This window comes from Mixophyes fleayi, chromosome 5 (assembly GCF_038048845.1).
Source record: "Mixophyes fleayi isolate aMixFle1 chromosome 5, aMixFle1.hap1, whole genome shotgun sequence".
In the NCBI taxonomy this organism is placed as follows: Eukaryota; Metazoa; Chordata; class Amphibia; order Anura; family Limnodynastidae; genus Mixophyes; species Mixophyes fleayi.
This window is the reverse complement of record NC_134406.1, coordinates 261,475,513-261,491,030: the sequence shown is the minus strand read 5'-3', so window position 1 is coordinate 261,491,030 and position 15,518 is coordinate 261,475,513. Positions and strand designations below refer to the sequence as shown.

The 15,518-nt window shown below is 39.2% G+C and overlaps 1 protein-coding gene across 1 annotated transcript in view; it reads left to right on the top strand.

The window, feature by feature from the left end:
- Window positions 1–14,329, top strand: part of TNFRSF11B (TNF receptor superfamily member 11b) — a 29,850-nt gene extending 15,521 nt beyond the window's left edge. The window contains exons 3-5 of the mRNA XM_075213993.1: window positions 7,603–7,788; window positions 9,253–9,462; window positions 10,164–14,329. Of these exons, the coding sequence (XP_075070094.1) occupies window positions 7,603–7,788; window positions 9,253–9,462; window positions 10,164–10,537 (770 nt within the window). The 3' untranslated portion in view covers window positions 10,538–14,329. The remainder of the gene's footprint in view (window positions 1–7,602; window positions 7,789–9,252; window positions 9,463–10,163) is intronic.
- Window positions 14,330–15,518: the final 1,189 nt, after the last annotated feature.

Genomic DNA, 15,518 nt, shown 5'->3' with positions numbered 1-15,518 from the left:
ATAGGAGGAAGCAGCCAGACACAGGGAACCGCGCCGCGGCCACATTCAGGAAGGTGGCTGGTCCCGAAGGAGGGGCCAGCCATCCACTATCACACAGACCCCCTCCGCTAGCACCCGTTCCGGGGGGGAGGAGCGGGGACTTACAATTTTTTTTTTTTTTAAAAAGAAATAATACATGCAGCGGCCTCCTGAGCCCAGCGGCCTACCGGGAAAAGTCACAATAGGTTGTATGGCCAATCCGCCCCTGCTTGTGACTGTTGGTCATGTACGGCTCCCGTAATTTTGAAGTGGAACACCAATGTAACCTTAAATTTTCTTAGGGAACAAAATCCACCCCATAATTTCTATTTTACCACATATAATGTAAAATAGATATAAGGACATAATATAACCTGCAGGGTTTGTCGTTCATTTGAATGCTTCAATAAAATTGAACCTGCAAATACACTTTTCCATATAAAATGCCCCTGTTTTGTGCAAAAAGTGCCCTGTTGAAAAGGCCGGAGCCTGATCTCCACTACCAGAAACAAGAACAACCTAGTCCTTTTGTAGGAAGAAAAACAGCTTTCCACCACTAACCCAGGATCACCCGTATTTAAGCAACAATAAACAATGTCTTAGAAATATTTTTTTCTAGGACAAAATAGAAATAGATTTGCTCCCATTAAAATGATGATTTTCTTTAGATGAACATTCTTTTAATCACAAGACCTAAACTAACTAAAGTAAATTTCTAGAGTGATGGTAAATTTGCTGTTAATGACTCATACATTAGAAACATTTTATTTAAAAAATAAGACTAAGTATAAAAATTATATTCTTAAGACAGTTGTAAAGCATTTTCATCATTAACATAGGATGTTTGCATCAATAAAATATTTGTATTTTTAATATAGAATATTACACGCTAATCAGCAATTCTTAGATTTGTATATCACTTTCCATACTCCATATTAATAATTAAAATACAGAAAGTATTTATTTGCACTATGGTGAGACTCTATCATTTTCCTGCACCTAGATACAATGTAAAAACTGTGTATTGTAATAACATTAAATATGATATATCACATCCACCAAATACTATGTGACATGATAGGAATGTGTCCAAGTACATGTCAGTTGTACAATGCTAAATATTGAGGACTATGCCACTAATCTACTTTTGCCATTTAATTTAAATAATTCATTGTTATGCAGTGATTGAAGTGGAAATTTAGAAGTGCTCGTATGGAATTTTCACTTTAAAATGAACGGTTGAGGGCTGCCTAGGCCCCCCCCATCATCACATTGTGCCCCCTCCATCATCACATTTTGTCCCCTCCATCATCACACTGTGCCCCCTCCATCATCACATTGTGCCCCCTCCATCATCACATTTTGTCCCCTTCCTTCATTACACTGTGTCCCCTTCTTTCATCACACTGTGTCCCCTTCCTTCATCACACTGTGCCCCCTTCCTTCATCACACAGTGTCCCCTTCCTTCATCATACTGTGTCCCCTTCCTTCATGACACTGTGTCCCCTTCCTTCATGACACTGTGTCCCCTTCCTTCATCACACTGTGCCTCCCTTCCTTCATCACACTGTGCCCCCTTCCTTCATCACACTGTGCCCCCTTCCTTCATCACACTGTGTCCCCTTCCTTCATCACACTGTGCCCCCTTCCTTCATCACACAGCCACTGGCGCCAAGTAAGTATTTACAGGGCTGGTGGACAAGCATCCTGCCAGCCCTGGCTGTCTGCCAGGGAATGAGGGAAGAAGTGCTGGTTTGTCATACCGGCACATACCGCCCCACTTCGAGCTCTGATGTTATGCAAAAATACCCAATGTCATATAGTACAATACAAACAAAGCTAAACTGTGGAGTGCTAGAGTAGATTATTTATGTATAAGATCGGTATCCTTGTTACTGTTGTTGTTATTTATTATTGTGTACATTACTGTTTGCACTTGTATTACACATGTTATTTACTTTGTATGTTAATTTATTGTACATTGTTATTACTAATAATGATAATAATATATTTTATAATATACTAACGCATGCTGCATTTTTGTTTGCACCTAGTATCATTGTAGGTAGTAGTAGTATGTATGTATTATTTTGTATATTAATTTATAGTACATTTCTGGCTACATCAACCTTAGCTTTTAGAGTTAAAAGAGCAGTTGAATACTTTTTATTATTTTTTATTTGTATCTATTTTTTTATTTGTATACTGCTTTATAGTTGGGAACTATCTTTTCAAACTTTTTTGATACATGCCAGCTGAATTCTCCAGCACACAAGCAGATTGTTAAATTGGCGGAATGGGGGCACTTTATAGTTTTATAACTAGAGCGATTTTAGCATTGTTGTCAAGTGCAGTTAAGACTTTTTTATTTGTTTGTGTACCACAGTGAATTGTAAATTATATTGTTTTGTTCAAGGTATGAATATTTAGATTAAATTAGACCAGCAATAGTAACAATAAGCACCATTTTTCATGTTATTTTCACACAGTCAGTTGGACATGTCATAATCTGTTTCTCCTATCTACTTGCCTAATATTTGTAGTTTATTGTAGTTTACATAAATGGAGAAGGGACTTCAGGAAAATGGCTTCTACATGACGGCCCAGTGAAAGGGATCTGTCCACAGGTGGATATTCTGTGTCATGAGCTGAATCACCACTAGGTGGCGCATTGACTTGTTTTGAAGTAGCGCAAGGGTTTTTTGCCCAAAAATATGTGATATTAGTTCCCAAAGTGTGTGTGGTCAAAAGTACACAGCCATCATATGTAGAGGCCATAAATATCCTGAGGATAACATGTAAGCCTAGTTAGCAGCTGGGTGGTGAATGGACAAATAGGAATCGGCAGCACGTTCATGAATTTTAATTTCTAAATGAATACATTTATTTTATTATAGTTCATATTTATATCTTGACTATTGCAACCTCCTTCTCACTAACCTTCCTGTCTCTCACATTCTGACCTTCAATCGACCCAGAATGCTGCGGCTAGGCTCATCCTTCTCTCCCACCGCACCTCCTCCGCTTCTCCTCTGCATAAATCCCTTCATTGGCTCCCTATCCATTTCAGAACTCAGTTCAGCCTCCTTACCCTCACTTACAAAGCCCTTACCAACACTTCTCCCCCTTATATCTCTGACCTTGTCTCGAGGTACATACCTACCCGGCCACTCTGCTGTGCCTCTGACCTCCACCTCAATTCACCTCTCATTACCTCCTCCCATGTTCGCCTCCAAGTGTTCTGCAGTGCTGCCCCCTTTCTTTGGAACCTACCCCGTCTCACTTGACTCTCCACCAACCGTCAGTCCTTCAAACGCTTACTCAAAGCTCACCATTTCAAGCTCACCTATCCTACCACCTCCTAAACCATTCTATCCATCACCTCCTCTTACTCGCCTGCCATCTCCTTCTTCTCCCAGCTAGTCCTACTGTCTCTCACCACCCCTCCCTTTAGAATGTAAGCTCTCGCAGGTAGGGTCCTCTCTACCTATTGTCCCACATCTGTCTACTGTCCCTCATACGTCCTGTCACGTCTTTTCCTGCACTCTGTGTGAGTCCCCATAGCATTACTCATCTGTGCTACTTATCATTACCATTTATTTATGTAGCGCCACTTATTCCGCAGCGCTGTACAGAGAAAACACTCACATCAGTCCCTGCTCCATTGGAGCTTACAGTCTAAATTCCCTAACACACACACACAGACAGAGACAGACTAGGGTCAATTTGAAAACAGCCAATTAACCTACTAGTTTGTTTTTGGAGTGTGGGAGGAAGCCCATGCAAACACGGGGAGAACATACAAACTCCACACAGATAAGGCCATGGTTGGGAATTGAACTCATGACCCCAGTGCTGTGAGGCAGAAGTGCTAACCACTGAGCCACTGTGCTGCCCAGTACTTATATGTACTACCCCATCTATTTGTTACTTGCTTCTGTAACTGGCGCTACAGAATCTGCGGCGCCTTATAAATAAATAATACAAATAAAATAATAATATTATTGTTGGTACTGATATTATTTATTATTATATTTATTATTACTGTGACATGTGTTATGGTAAAACAACTAGGATATATGAAGTTCCCTTAGAGCTAGATAGGTCTGTCCTATCTTATAGTGTAGTTCCAGTATTTAATTGTAGCAAATAACTTTTTAACAGAATTGCTTTCTGTCACTTGTGTTTCAAATTTTTACAGCAGATCAACAACAGTATAAAAACTCTATCCAATCTTATGAACTTTTATTAAAAACCAAGACATCTCTGTTTATTAGTTTAGATTTTTTTACAATGTAAAATGCCATTGAATCATGTTGACATTTTTATATTAATAAAAACAGCTTTGATTTCTGTTACAAATGACATAATTAGAACTTAGGGTACAACATCTCCATCACCCTTTCTGTATTTCAGCAGTCTGTCTGCCATAGCTCTTACCCGTGCCCACACAGGAGGGTAAGATAACTTGGCAAATAACCTGACGGTCTGACACAAAACTGTTGCTTAAAACTGTTTTCTGTTCAAGAGCCTAAATTAAATTACAGAATATTTATACAGACATATAGCTCAACGTTTAATATGTACCATGAAATATATTACATAATATATTTTTATTATATTTTTAAGCTAATGAAATATTAGCTTGGGTAAGGTAAAATATGTTTTTTCCATTAGCTATGCAGTTTGGGGTTTTGGTTTGAATGTAATCAGATCCTGTACCCACAAGAGGGGAAATGTTTCAGCACTTACAGTATTTCTCGGAGCTCGCCAAGTACACACACTAGAATGAAGGTGTGGGTTTTTAAAATGCATAATTTCCACCGCTGTTACTTGTATAATGTGATATAAAATACATACTTATAACCAACTAACATTACTGCAAAATCAGGACAAATTCCATTCTCTCAATCCGCCAAACCACTCCCATTTCATTCCAGGCTACAGCGCTTTTTGCTGAGTGATAGCAGACACATGGGCATCTGGCTGGGCAGGAGAATTGTTTTATTTTCTCGACCTTTAGGAGTGGGACCATACTCAGCACTATATAGTTATTTATTGACTCTCTTATGTGACTGGTGCCTCCCCCCCCCACTAGGGTCAAAGAGTGCTGTGGCCCTTATGGGTCCGGATCCTGGTGATCTAGGTGGGGGATGTGTGGTCCTGAGGTTCCCACATATCTGAACCTCCGACATCCTTTACCGGTGGGCTCACACTTTATTACCTGGGTGAAGCATTGATGGATCCTTGAGGGGCCTTATAGCTCTTGGGGTCAAGGATCTTTTGAGGAGTGCCGGAAGTCAACTAAAACTTTGTGCAGTTTTATGTGGGTTTTTGGGGGGGGGGGGGCATAAAAGCACAAATACCAGGCTTTCAAAAACATAAATATAGTACATTATTATCACTTCACTCCAACCATTCACCAGGTAGATTGATTTCTTGACACAATTAAAGTTTATGTCCATTCACAGGTTATCAGTGATTGGCTGGTGCTAGTCATCATGCCAGGAGGGATCTAGTGAGTGTATCGACTTTCCGGCAGATCCAAATCAAGAGCATCGCACAGACACAGTACAGAACCTCAGGGGCTATGCTTTGTGTCACAACCACAGGTCTGAGGGAATGTATTGTTTATGACCACCAGAAATCTGACATTTGTATGGTATGACCATTATCTGTGGCCTGTGTTGTAAATCCACAAATATTTGGAAGGAATGCATTGTATAGCAACAAGAGATTTGCATGGTATAGTGGACTCCAAAGGAGGTCCTTATTATCTAATGTGTTTTGTGTAGTGGTCACTAGATTACTTTCTGTATTTTACATCGCCGCTATGCAGCTCTCAGTATTATATAGCAGTCAATAGAATTCTCTCTGTATTGTATAGTAATCAAAAGAATGCTGTCTTTATTGTAAATTGGCCACTAGACTGTTTTCTGCTGTAAACTGATCACTACAATTGCTCTATGTATTGTATAGTGGTCACTAGAATGCTCTTTGTATTGTATATATGCCACTAGAATGGTCTCTTTATTGCACAGAATAAAAGAATGCTCTCTGTATTGCCTATAATAAAAAAATGTTCTTTATTATATAGTGGTCACTAGAATCCTCTTTATTGCATAGAATAAAAAAATGCTCTTTTAATTGTATAGTGGTCACAAGAATGCCATTTATTGCACTCTCTTTATTATATAGTGATCACTAGAATGCATTTATATTGTAAAGTGGTCACTAGGATAGTCTTTGAAATTAATATTCTTCAAATGGGGCTGCAATGCATTTGGTGATAGCATTATAGGTCTTTGAAAGAACAGCTCTACATTTATTTTGTGGGCTATGTAAAACCAGGTCTGCATTAAACAAATCACAGCCACATGTTTGGTCACCCCCCTACCCCCTGTTGTAGTGACAGATATGGTATATGACTCTCTCAGTTCACTCAGCCTTTCACAATTTTTTTTCAGTCAAAAATGTTGTAGATGTGGTTCAAATTGTTTTAATAAAATTTAATAGCAACTGCATCTGGAAATGTTCTTTTTTTATCGCTCAATATATTTTGATATGTAACTGGAATTATTGGAATATCCTGTAGTCTTTGAGCTCTCTGAATGAACAACAAAAGTTGACCATGTGGAAGCAAATACAGCATAAAAGTGCTGCATTCCAAAGGCTAAAACACACTCTCCAAGTGTTTGAGTTTCACATACCTAACAAATACCTTCCCTAGCTCCGTTTACATTAGTCACACCAGAAACTTAGCTAGATAACCTAGCGAGGCAGGAACTTCCTATACAAAATGCCATTTTAACCAGTATATTGAGAAATCGATTTGTGGATTGACAAATACCGTGGTTAAATTAGGCAAATTGTTTGCAAATTGAATTTTTAGTCACGCAACTTTTTCTGCTGAAGTGGTACCATGATTTATTATACAGTTGTATAGATACATAGGTCATACATGCCAACTCTCCCGGAAAGCTGGCATTTCTCCCGCATCCCAATCTCACCGAGAATCCGTGAATCACGCCATTTTGGAGGGCGGGAGGGGGCGGGACGAGGCCAATCACGTCATTTTGGCCCCGCCCCCCGTGACGTGAATTCCGGTTTCAGTCACGCCCCCTCTGCCGGGAGTTGGTAAGTATGACATAGGTCACTTACACAGCTGCTATTTTCTGGTGTCGTGCAGTTATTTTGGTGTGATTGTGCCAGTATATACATGTTCAGTGGGAGATGCTCTAAAGTTATAATAGACAGGACTTTGCAGTGAAGTTTTTACAATTTCCTTCTTGCACATGATTTTCTGGGCCTGCAATCCTACAAATGTCATGCAGTACCTATGCATGGGGAAACTGCTCTACGGTCAGTGGACAAGTAGTTGCACAAAAACTGCATTGCTCTTCTGCATGCCTGCACTTTTGTAATTCATCCTTGCTGAATTATTATATTGAAATAGTAATACTTCATATAGTTATTGTTGTCTAGTCTGAAGGTAATGGGATGTTTCTTAGATACAATCCTGTAAAGAATTCGGTTTATGAAAATACCAAGTCTACTTCATTCCTCTCTTTCTATGATTTTAGGGACTCCAGATAGCAACACCGTTTGTGGTGAGTGTCCTAAAGGAACGTTCTCGAATGTGACCTCTGCCACCGCACCGTGCCAAAGACATACGAACTGCAAAAAGCGGGGTCTCAACGTGGCTCGCAAAGGAAGTTCTATGTATGATACTGTGTGTCAAGAAGAATCATCTCGATCTTGTGAAATAGGTAAACTATTAAAAGACACTTGTGATTCCCCTCATCTCCATACAACTTCCTATTCTGGAAGACATATCTAACTACAGGTATGGCCCTAGGTCCAACATTTAGTCCCCGGCGAAGAAATGAGGCTAGGAGGGGTTCAATGAATTTAGAACTGAACGTCAACACAGAACTAGACGACATTGACTAGTTTCTTCAATGGAGAGTTGAGAACCAGGATGTCACGGCAATAGAGTTTCTGGGATCCGTCTCGGGACCACAGGGACTAGCTGTGGCAGGAGTGTAGTAGAAACTGGGGGGCTGGATGAATGTCTTGCTCATAGAGCTTGCTAGCAGGTACAAAGAAGGTGAATCCACATGAGGAATAACAAATCAAGGTATCTATTTCAGCGGTAGAATGAAGCTGAATTCTCACAATTGGTTAATAGTTGATATTCAGATAACAACAGATGAAGTTGAATTCACACAAATGGTTAATGTTTGCAGTTCATATAATGACAGCAGAAGAAGTTGAACTCACTGAGAGATGTCCATATCATAGCAGCAGTTTGAGGCTAAATGCACTTAGAGGTAACGATGAACATCTGTACACAGCAGGATGAGAAGTAGTAATCAGGATGAGGCTGAATACATACAGCAGATACTCTGGAGCAGCCAAAACAGCAACTTGTAGATCTGGAACTAGGAAGTGTTGCACTGGCAACTTACTGTGTGTAGGAGGGGACTCTTATAGTCTGCAAAGGAAGCCAATTGGAGAATGGGATCAGGTGTTCAGACTCAGCAGGAAGCTTAGCAAATGTCTCACCCAAGATGGCAGCCTCCTGTGCTGCAGACAGAAGTCACGCTTGTCCCAGGAAAACATGCTGCATACGACCAGGAGGAAGATGTACGGTAATATGGTCAGGGCCGGATTAAGGGAATGGAGGCCCCTGGGCTATGGGGGCCTCCATTCCCCCGTGAAAAATACATAAGACTAGGAGAAGTTTTATGAATGGGAAGACAAAGACCAATAGGTAAAGAGATGAGTCTGTCGGACATTTTTATGAATCAGGAGCTGACAGCCGGGAAAAAAATAGGTTAGGAGCTGAACAGAATTTAGTCCTGACAACCATATCAAACAATGCAGAGTCATCTCCCTGTTTGCCGTCATCATAATGTTTCAGTAGTTTCTAACACTTATGTATAATGTCCATTTAAACGGTTTACGTAGAATTGGAAACATAGAATTTGACAGCAGATAAGAACCACTTAGTACAACAAGTTTAGCACCAAGACCTGCCAGACTTTGGTTCTGACACCAGAATTTCTTCCTTGGAGGGGGTCCACTTTAAAAGCCAAAAGTTAAATAGTCAACCTGAATATCCAAATTCACGCTAATATCTCTATGTTTTGGAATTATTTACATTCTCTTAGTGATTGTATTGCTTAGATGTTGGAACCGACCTGATGTACTTCTGATTTTCCCCATAGATGTTACACTTTGTGAAGAAGCTTTGTTTCGATTTCCCGACAACCCAACCAACTGGTTATCAGTACTCGTTCAGAGATTACCTTACACGACTTCACAGCAGATAGATTTAATTAAACAAATCTATAACTCAGAGGAACAACCTTTCTACTTGTTTAAGTTATATAAGAGTCAAAACAAAGAATATGATTCTTTCAAGCGTCTTATTCAAGGTAGGGAGAAATATGTCAGAGTTCTGAATTACTATGATATTAACAGTATTTGCAAAGTGCTGACATTTAATGAGCTCTGTATTTTTAGAAAAAAGTGCACATATTACATATTATTATTATTAAAGCAAATAATTAATTTAGACAGCTCAAATCATATTATTGGACAGCGTGGTGGCTCAGTGGTTAGCACTTCTGCCTCATAGCGCTGTGGTCTTGAGTTCGATTCCCGACCATGGCCTTATCTGTATAGAGTTTGTATGTTTTCCGTGAGTTTCCTCCGAGTGCTCCGATTTCCTCCCACACTCCAAAAACATACTAGTAGGTTAATTGGCTATCATTACATTCACGTGTGTGTGTGTTTTATGGAATTTAGCCTGTAAGCTCCAATGGGGCAGGGACTGATGTGAATGAGTTCTCTGTACAGTGCTGCGGAATTAGTGGCGCTATATAAATTGATGATGATGACATTACGCAGCGCTGTACAGAGCATATGTAGTAAATTCATTGCCCCATTGGAGCTTACAATCTAACATCCCTACCACTAAGACGTTATGTTATTGGACTGGGGGAGGAAACTGGAGCACACGGAGGAAGCCCACGCATACATGGGACGAACATACAATCTCCACACATCTTGAACTATCTTCAGTTAATACATAAATATTCTCCAAGAACTTATTGTATAATCTCTTTACTTGCAGATATAGACGTATGTGAAAAGGGAGTGTTAAAACATGTCGGACACTTAAATGTGACCGTAAAACACCTGGTGACCTTAATGCAGAGTTTACCAGGAAATCCAATAAACAAGGAAGACATCAAAACCACAGTGAAGTCTTGCACCCGTCCAAAGCAAATCCTGAAACTACTTAGTCTGTGGAGAAATAAGAATGAAGGAGATACAATTAAAGCCCTCAAAGAGCTGAAAACAAACCAGCTGGAGAAACCATTACGCAGGCAGATGAAGAAACTAGGACACTTCCTAAACAGCGTTTCCATGTACAGGCTGTATCAGAAAATCATCCTGGAAATGAATGGTAACCAAACACAACTCATGAAACTGGACACATTGTGACACTAAATACCTGACGTTCTGTCTACTGACGTTTGATCTTCCTCATACTCAAACTGGAGTTCATGTTCTGGTATAAGCTGTATTTATAGAAGTATTTTTTTATAATCTACGTCTTAGTAAAGAACCCTGCCCCCTTTTTATACGTGGACGGTGTTGAAGGACAGTGGTTCAATCAGTGTTGCTTTATGTAAATTCTTGTCAATGATTTTATGAATGTGTATTTATGTCTCTGTGTTTCGGTTATTTAGACCACGGTAAGTGCCAAAACCCTTATATTTATACATTTGTATTAATTTAATGCCAAATTCAACTGGGTCCAAGAAGTTATTTTTTTGGGAGGGGCATTTTATTTCTTTCTATTTAGCATTTTCATGGTGCATTTCATTAAGAAAAGAGCACTTTTGTTTCATCATTTTTCACTCCTTTACATCTTTGTACCCGGGTTTGAAGTGGGTGACGATAGAATAATCTCATTCTTACCAACATTCTAAAATACATTCCATGGACTATTTCCTGCTGAGCAGGGGTATATAAGCATCATAATGCGGTGTTTAGTCTTAATGGACATCGTGTAATTCAATACCCATTATTTTAGGTTTACTGAATGTCATTATAATGTATTTTGTTTGTATTTTAAAAACATACCAATAAATGTTAATTTATAAAGCCCTGGGATTGTAACCAATCAGATTTCACAGCAGCATGAGATGAGGGACCTGCATATGTGACAGGGGCAGTGTCATGTTGTGAGGAGGGGAATGGAGGAATCAGGAAGCCACAGACTGAGAGTTATATAGTGGAAGGAGCAGGGTCCTCCAGCAGCAGAGAGTATATCAGGAGATGAGTGATGTGTTAGTGAGGACAGGACTGCATGTGACAGGGGCAGTGTCATGATGTGAGGAGGGTAATGGAGGAATCAGGAAGCCACAGACTGAGAGTTATATAGTGGAAGGAGCAGGGTCCTCCAGCAGCACAGAGTATATCAGGAGATGAGTGATGTGTTAGTGAGGACAGGGCTGCATGTGACAGGGGCAGTGACATGATGTGAGGAGGGTAATGGAGGAATCAGGAAGCCACAGACTGAGAGTTATATAGTGGAAGGAGCAGGGTCCTCCAGCAGCACAGAGTATTTCAGGAGATGAGTGATGTGTGAGTGAGGACAGGGCTGCATGTGACAGGGGCAGTGACATGATGTGAGGAGGGGAATGCAGGCAGCAGGAAGCCACAGACTGAGTGTTATATAATAGAAATAACAGCATCCTCCAGCAGCACAGAGAAGCGATGTACAGCTCCAATCAAACTGGTTCAGGAAAACGGTCAAAAACATCTCCATATGACATTACATTCATTCAGCTAACTTGTTTAACTGATGTATTAAATGCCAGTCATTGCAAGAGTTTGTAAAGAAAAGTTTAGAGTGAAATTACATAGATGCATTGAACCTGGAAGAGATATACAAGGCACTCCAACTCAAGATTAAAATTTATTATAAAGGAGGACGCACACTAGTCAATAAAGTAATCTGAAGCTGGAAAACCTGTATAATAGTTTGGCATATTAAACTTGTGAATAAGACCAGGATAATTACAAGGCCGCTACATCTGGTGTATCACACTCTACTCTGTAATAGTGGTTTGTGTCCAGCAGTTTCTCTCTTTCTGTGGTCCCTGTATCCCCAGGGGAAACCTCAGCCACCTGATACATTCAGGAGACGTTTCAGTGACATAACTCGGTGTAACAGTTGTCTGTATTAGCAGATAATCGATATTATATAAAAATCAGGGAAGATACTTTGTACTTAGGTATTTATTACAAATTCACAGATTCAAAGGGCTACTTGGAAAACATTTAAAGATATTGTGGGCACTAGGGTGCTGATTTATTAAAGGGCAAAAGCTCCATTGCAGCTGATAGAGGTGTTTTCGGTTTGTTTTTCCCAGTATAATAAAGGGTCACCCCCGCGATGTTGCTACCAGCGGGGAGCCCTGGCCAAAGGTATGATTTTCGGATGATGACTGTCCCCCTTTTGTATCCCCCTGTCCCCCTGCAGTACTTGTTCTCTTATCATCTCAGGATGAAGACAATAGAATATAATCCTTGGAAAAATGATTTGTTCCTTCAATAAAGCAGTTCTTTCAATATTGAAAGACAATCAAATATTTTTTTTTTCTATATTCTATATATTATTTTTTTTATTATTTTTTTTATGGATTTATTTTTAATTAGCGGAACTGAATTGACCTGATCCTAGCTGGCTCCTATCCACAAAAACTGGTGCATTTTTTTTTTTTATAAATTGAGGTGATAAGAGTATTTCTTTTTTTTATTTCCTCCATAACAAAATGTCCTTATTACCGCTGTTTGATAAAAAGGCCTCTGTGCAATACATTTGAACAAAAACATTTTGCTTTCCTTACAAGTGATCCTATGAAATAACAGATTATAGTGAGAGAAGTATATCACTGCAGACTACGGTACAATGAACACAGGACGTCATACAGGAATATTTATACAGCCGGAAGGTCAGCACAATTTAGAGGGCATTTATTTTAATTTGCAAACAGTTTTTTCCTTTTTTTTTGCGTCTATATTTCATCATTTTAATTTATTGCTCCCATACATTTAGCTCTCTCTAAATGTACATATTTCTTTTAATTAAAGGCGACCGCTTTGTTACCCCACCTCAACTTTCTAATTTATTTGACTCTCTCATATTACCCGACACATTCTAAGAAAACAAAATTGCTTAGCAGCACATATTCTGCATAAACGGTCACACCTGTATGGACAGCAGCCTTGCCCAGTGAGTATTTGCTTGGAAAACAAACATTTTGGGGTCCCTAAGGGCCTGAGTCATTAAGGAGAGCAAAGCATAAAAAAGGAGTAACATTTGCACTTGGGCAAAACCATGTTGCATTGGAGGGGGAGGTAAATTTAAAATGTTGGGACAGATTTATACTTGGGGTAGGACATGTCCTAGATCAACTTTAAATTTCAGTTTAATAATAAAGCTAACAAGTATTTGTGTGCTAGATGAAAAAACAGCCAGTATTTAACTTATGTGCAAAATAATAAACTAATTTGCACGCCTTAAGTTGTAACATGGTTTGTCCCAGAGAACATTTACTCCTTTTTTGCCTTAATGACTCAGGCCCTATGTGTTTTGTAGTGGAGATCCCTAAGTTGATAAACTCACTCACTGCCCATAGACCTTAACCATAATTTAGAATTTCAGTGTACTAATGACGGTACAGCTTAAAGTTTGGTTTACTTTCAGTATTTAAGCTAAAACGAAACCTCCATTTTGTGTACCTCAACATTCCATATTCCAGACAAGTGTGTTAGTTAAGTTGCCGGTAAGCCTAATCTACAAGTGCATACAGTATAAACTGACAACATGTAATATTCAGATATGCGTACAGTATGTAACAGTTCCCATACAACAAACCTTGTCATTGTATGCCATTGTTTTATTGATCACACTGCAAACTGCTGGACTTCTTTGTAAGCAGAAGTATGGTGTGCATAGGAAAAATACCCCCCCCCTGTAATTATACCTGTACCTCAAATATCCTGATATCTGATAAGCTCCTGATATCTTTACATATACAATATTATGAATAGCTCTTTTATACACATACAGTTGTATTTGAGGTTTAGCGGTCAACGCACTGTCTATTCAGAGATGTGTAGATTGTGAAATTATTTAACAAAAATGAAGCTCCATGGAGTTTGTTGTGTGTTATTACCATTGTCCTAAAAGTTGTTTTACATTAAAAAAAATTGACAGTTTGTATAAGTGTTGCACAAGATTTCAATTGTTTTCGCTTCATTTGCCTTTTTTGAATTGAAATTTTACAGAGATATTTTCATGCTGGGAACACACTTATGTACAAAGCATCCATACGTCATCTGAAGACGTGATGCGGGGGGCTGTTTATTATTTCTCAAGTGAATCTACTCATATTGTATTTAATTTTCAACCAACAACACTAACCCTGCCCAACATGGCATTGGACATGATCACAACCCAATTTTATTATGCTGTATACAGACATAGGACACTACAACCCCAACATGACCTGATCACTGGACATGATCATAATACAATTATATTACACTCTATACAGACATAGGACACTACACCCCCAACATGACCTGATCACTGGACATGATAATAATACAATTCTATTACACTCTATACAGACATAGGACACTACACCCCCAACATGACCTGACCACTGGACATGATCATAATACAATTCTATTATACTCTATACAGACATAGGACACTACACCAACAACATGACCTGACCACTGGACATGACCATACAAAATTCTATTACATTCTATACAGATATAAAACACTGCACCCCAAGCATGATCTGACCACTGGACATGATCATAATACAATTCTATTACACTCTATACAGACATAGGACACTACACCCCCAACATGACCTGACCACTGGACATGATCATAATATAATTCTATTACACTCTATACAGACATAGGACACTACACCCCCAACATGACCTGACCACTGGGCATGATCATAATACAATTCTATTACGCTCTATACAGACATAGGACACTACACCTCCAACATGACCTGACCACTGGACATAATCATAATACAATTCTATTACACTCTATACAGACATAGGACACTATACCCCCCAACATGACCTGACCACTGGATATGATCATAATACAATTCTATTACACTCTATACAGACATAGGACATTACACCCCCAACATGACCTAACCACTGGACATGATCATAATACAATTCTATTACACTCTATACAGACATAGGACACTACACCTCCAACATGACCTGACCACTGGACATGATCATTATACAATTCTATTACACTCTCTACAGACATAGGACACTACACCCCCAACATGACCTGACCACTGGACATGATCATAATACAATTCTATTACACTCTATACAGACATAGGACACTACA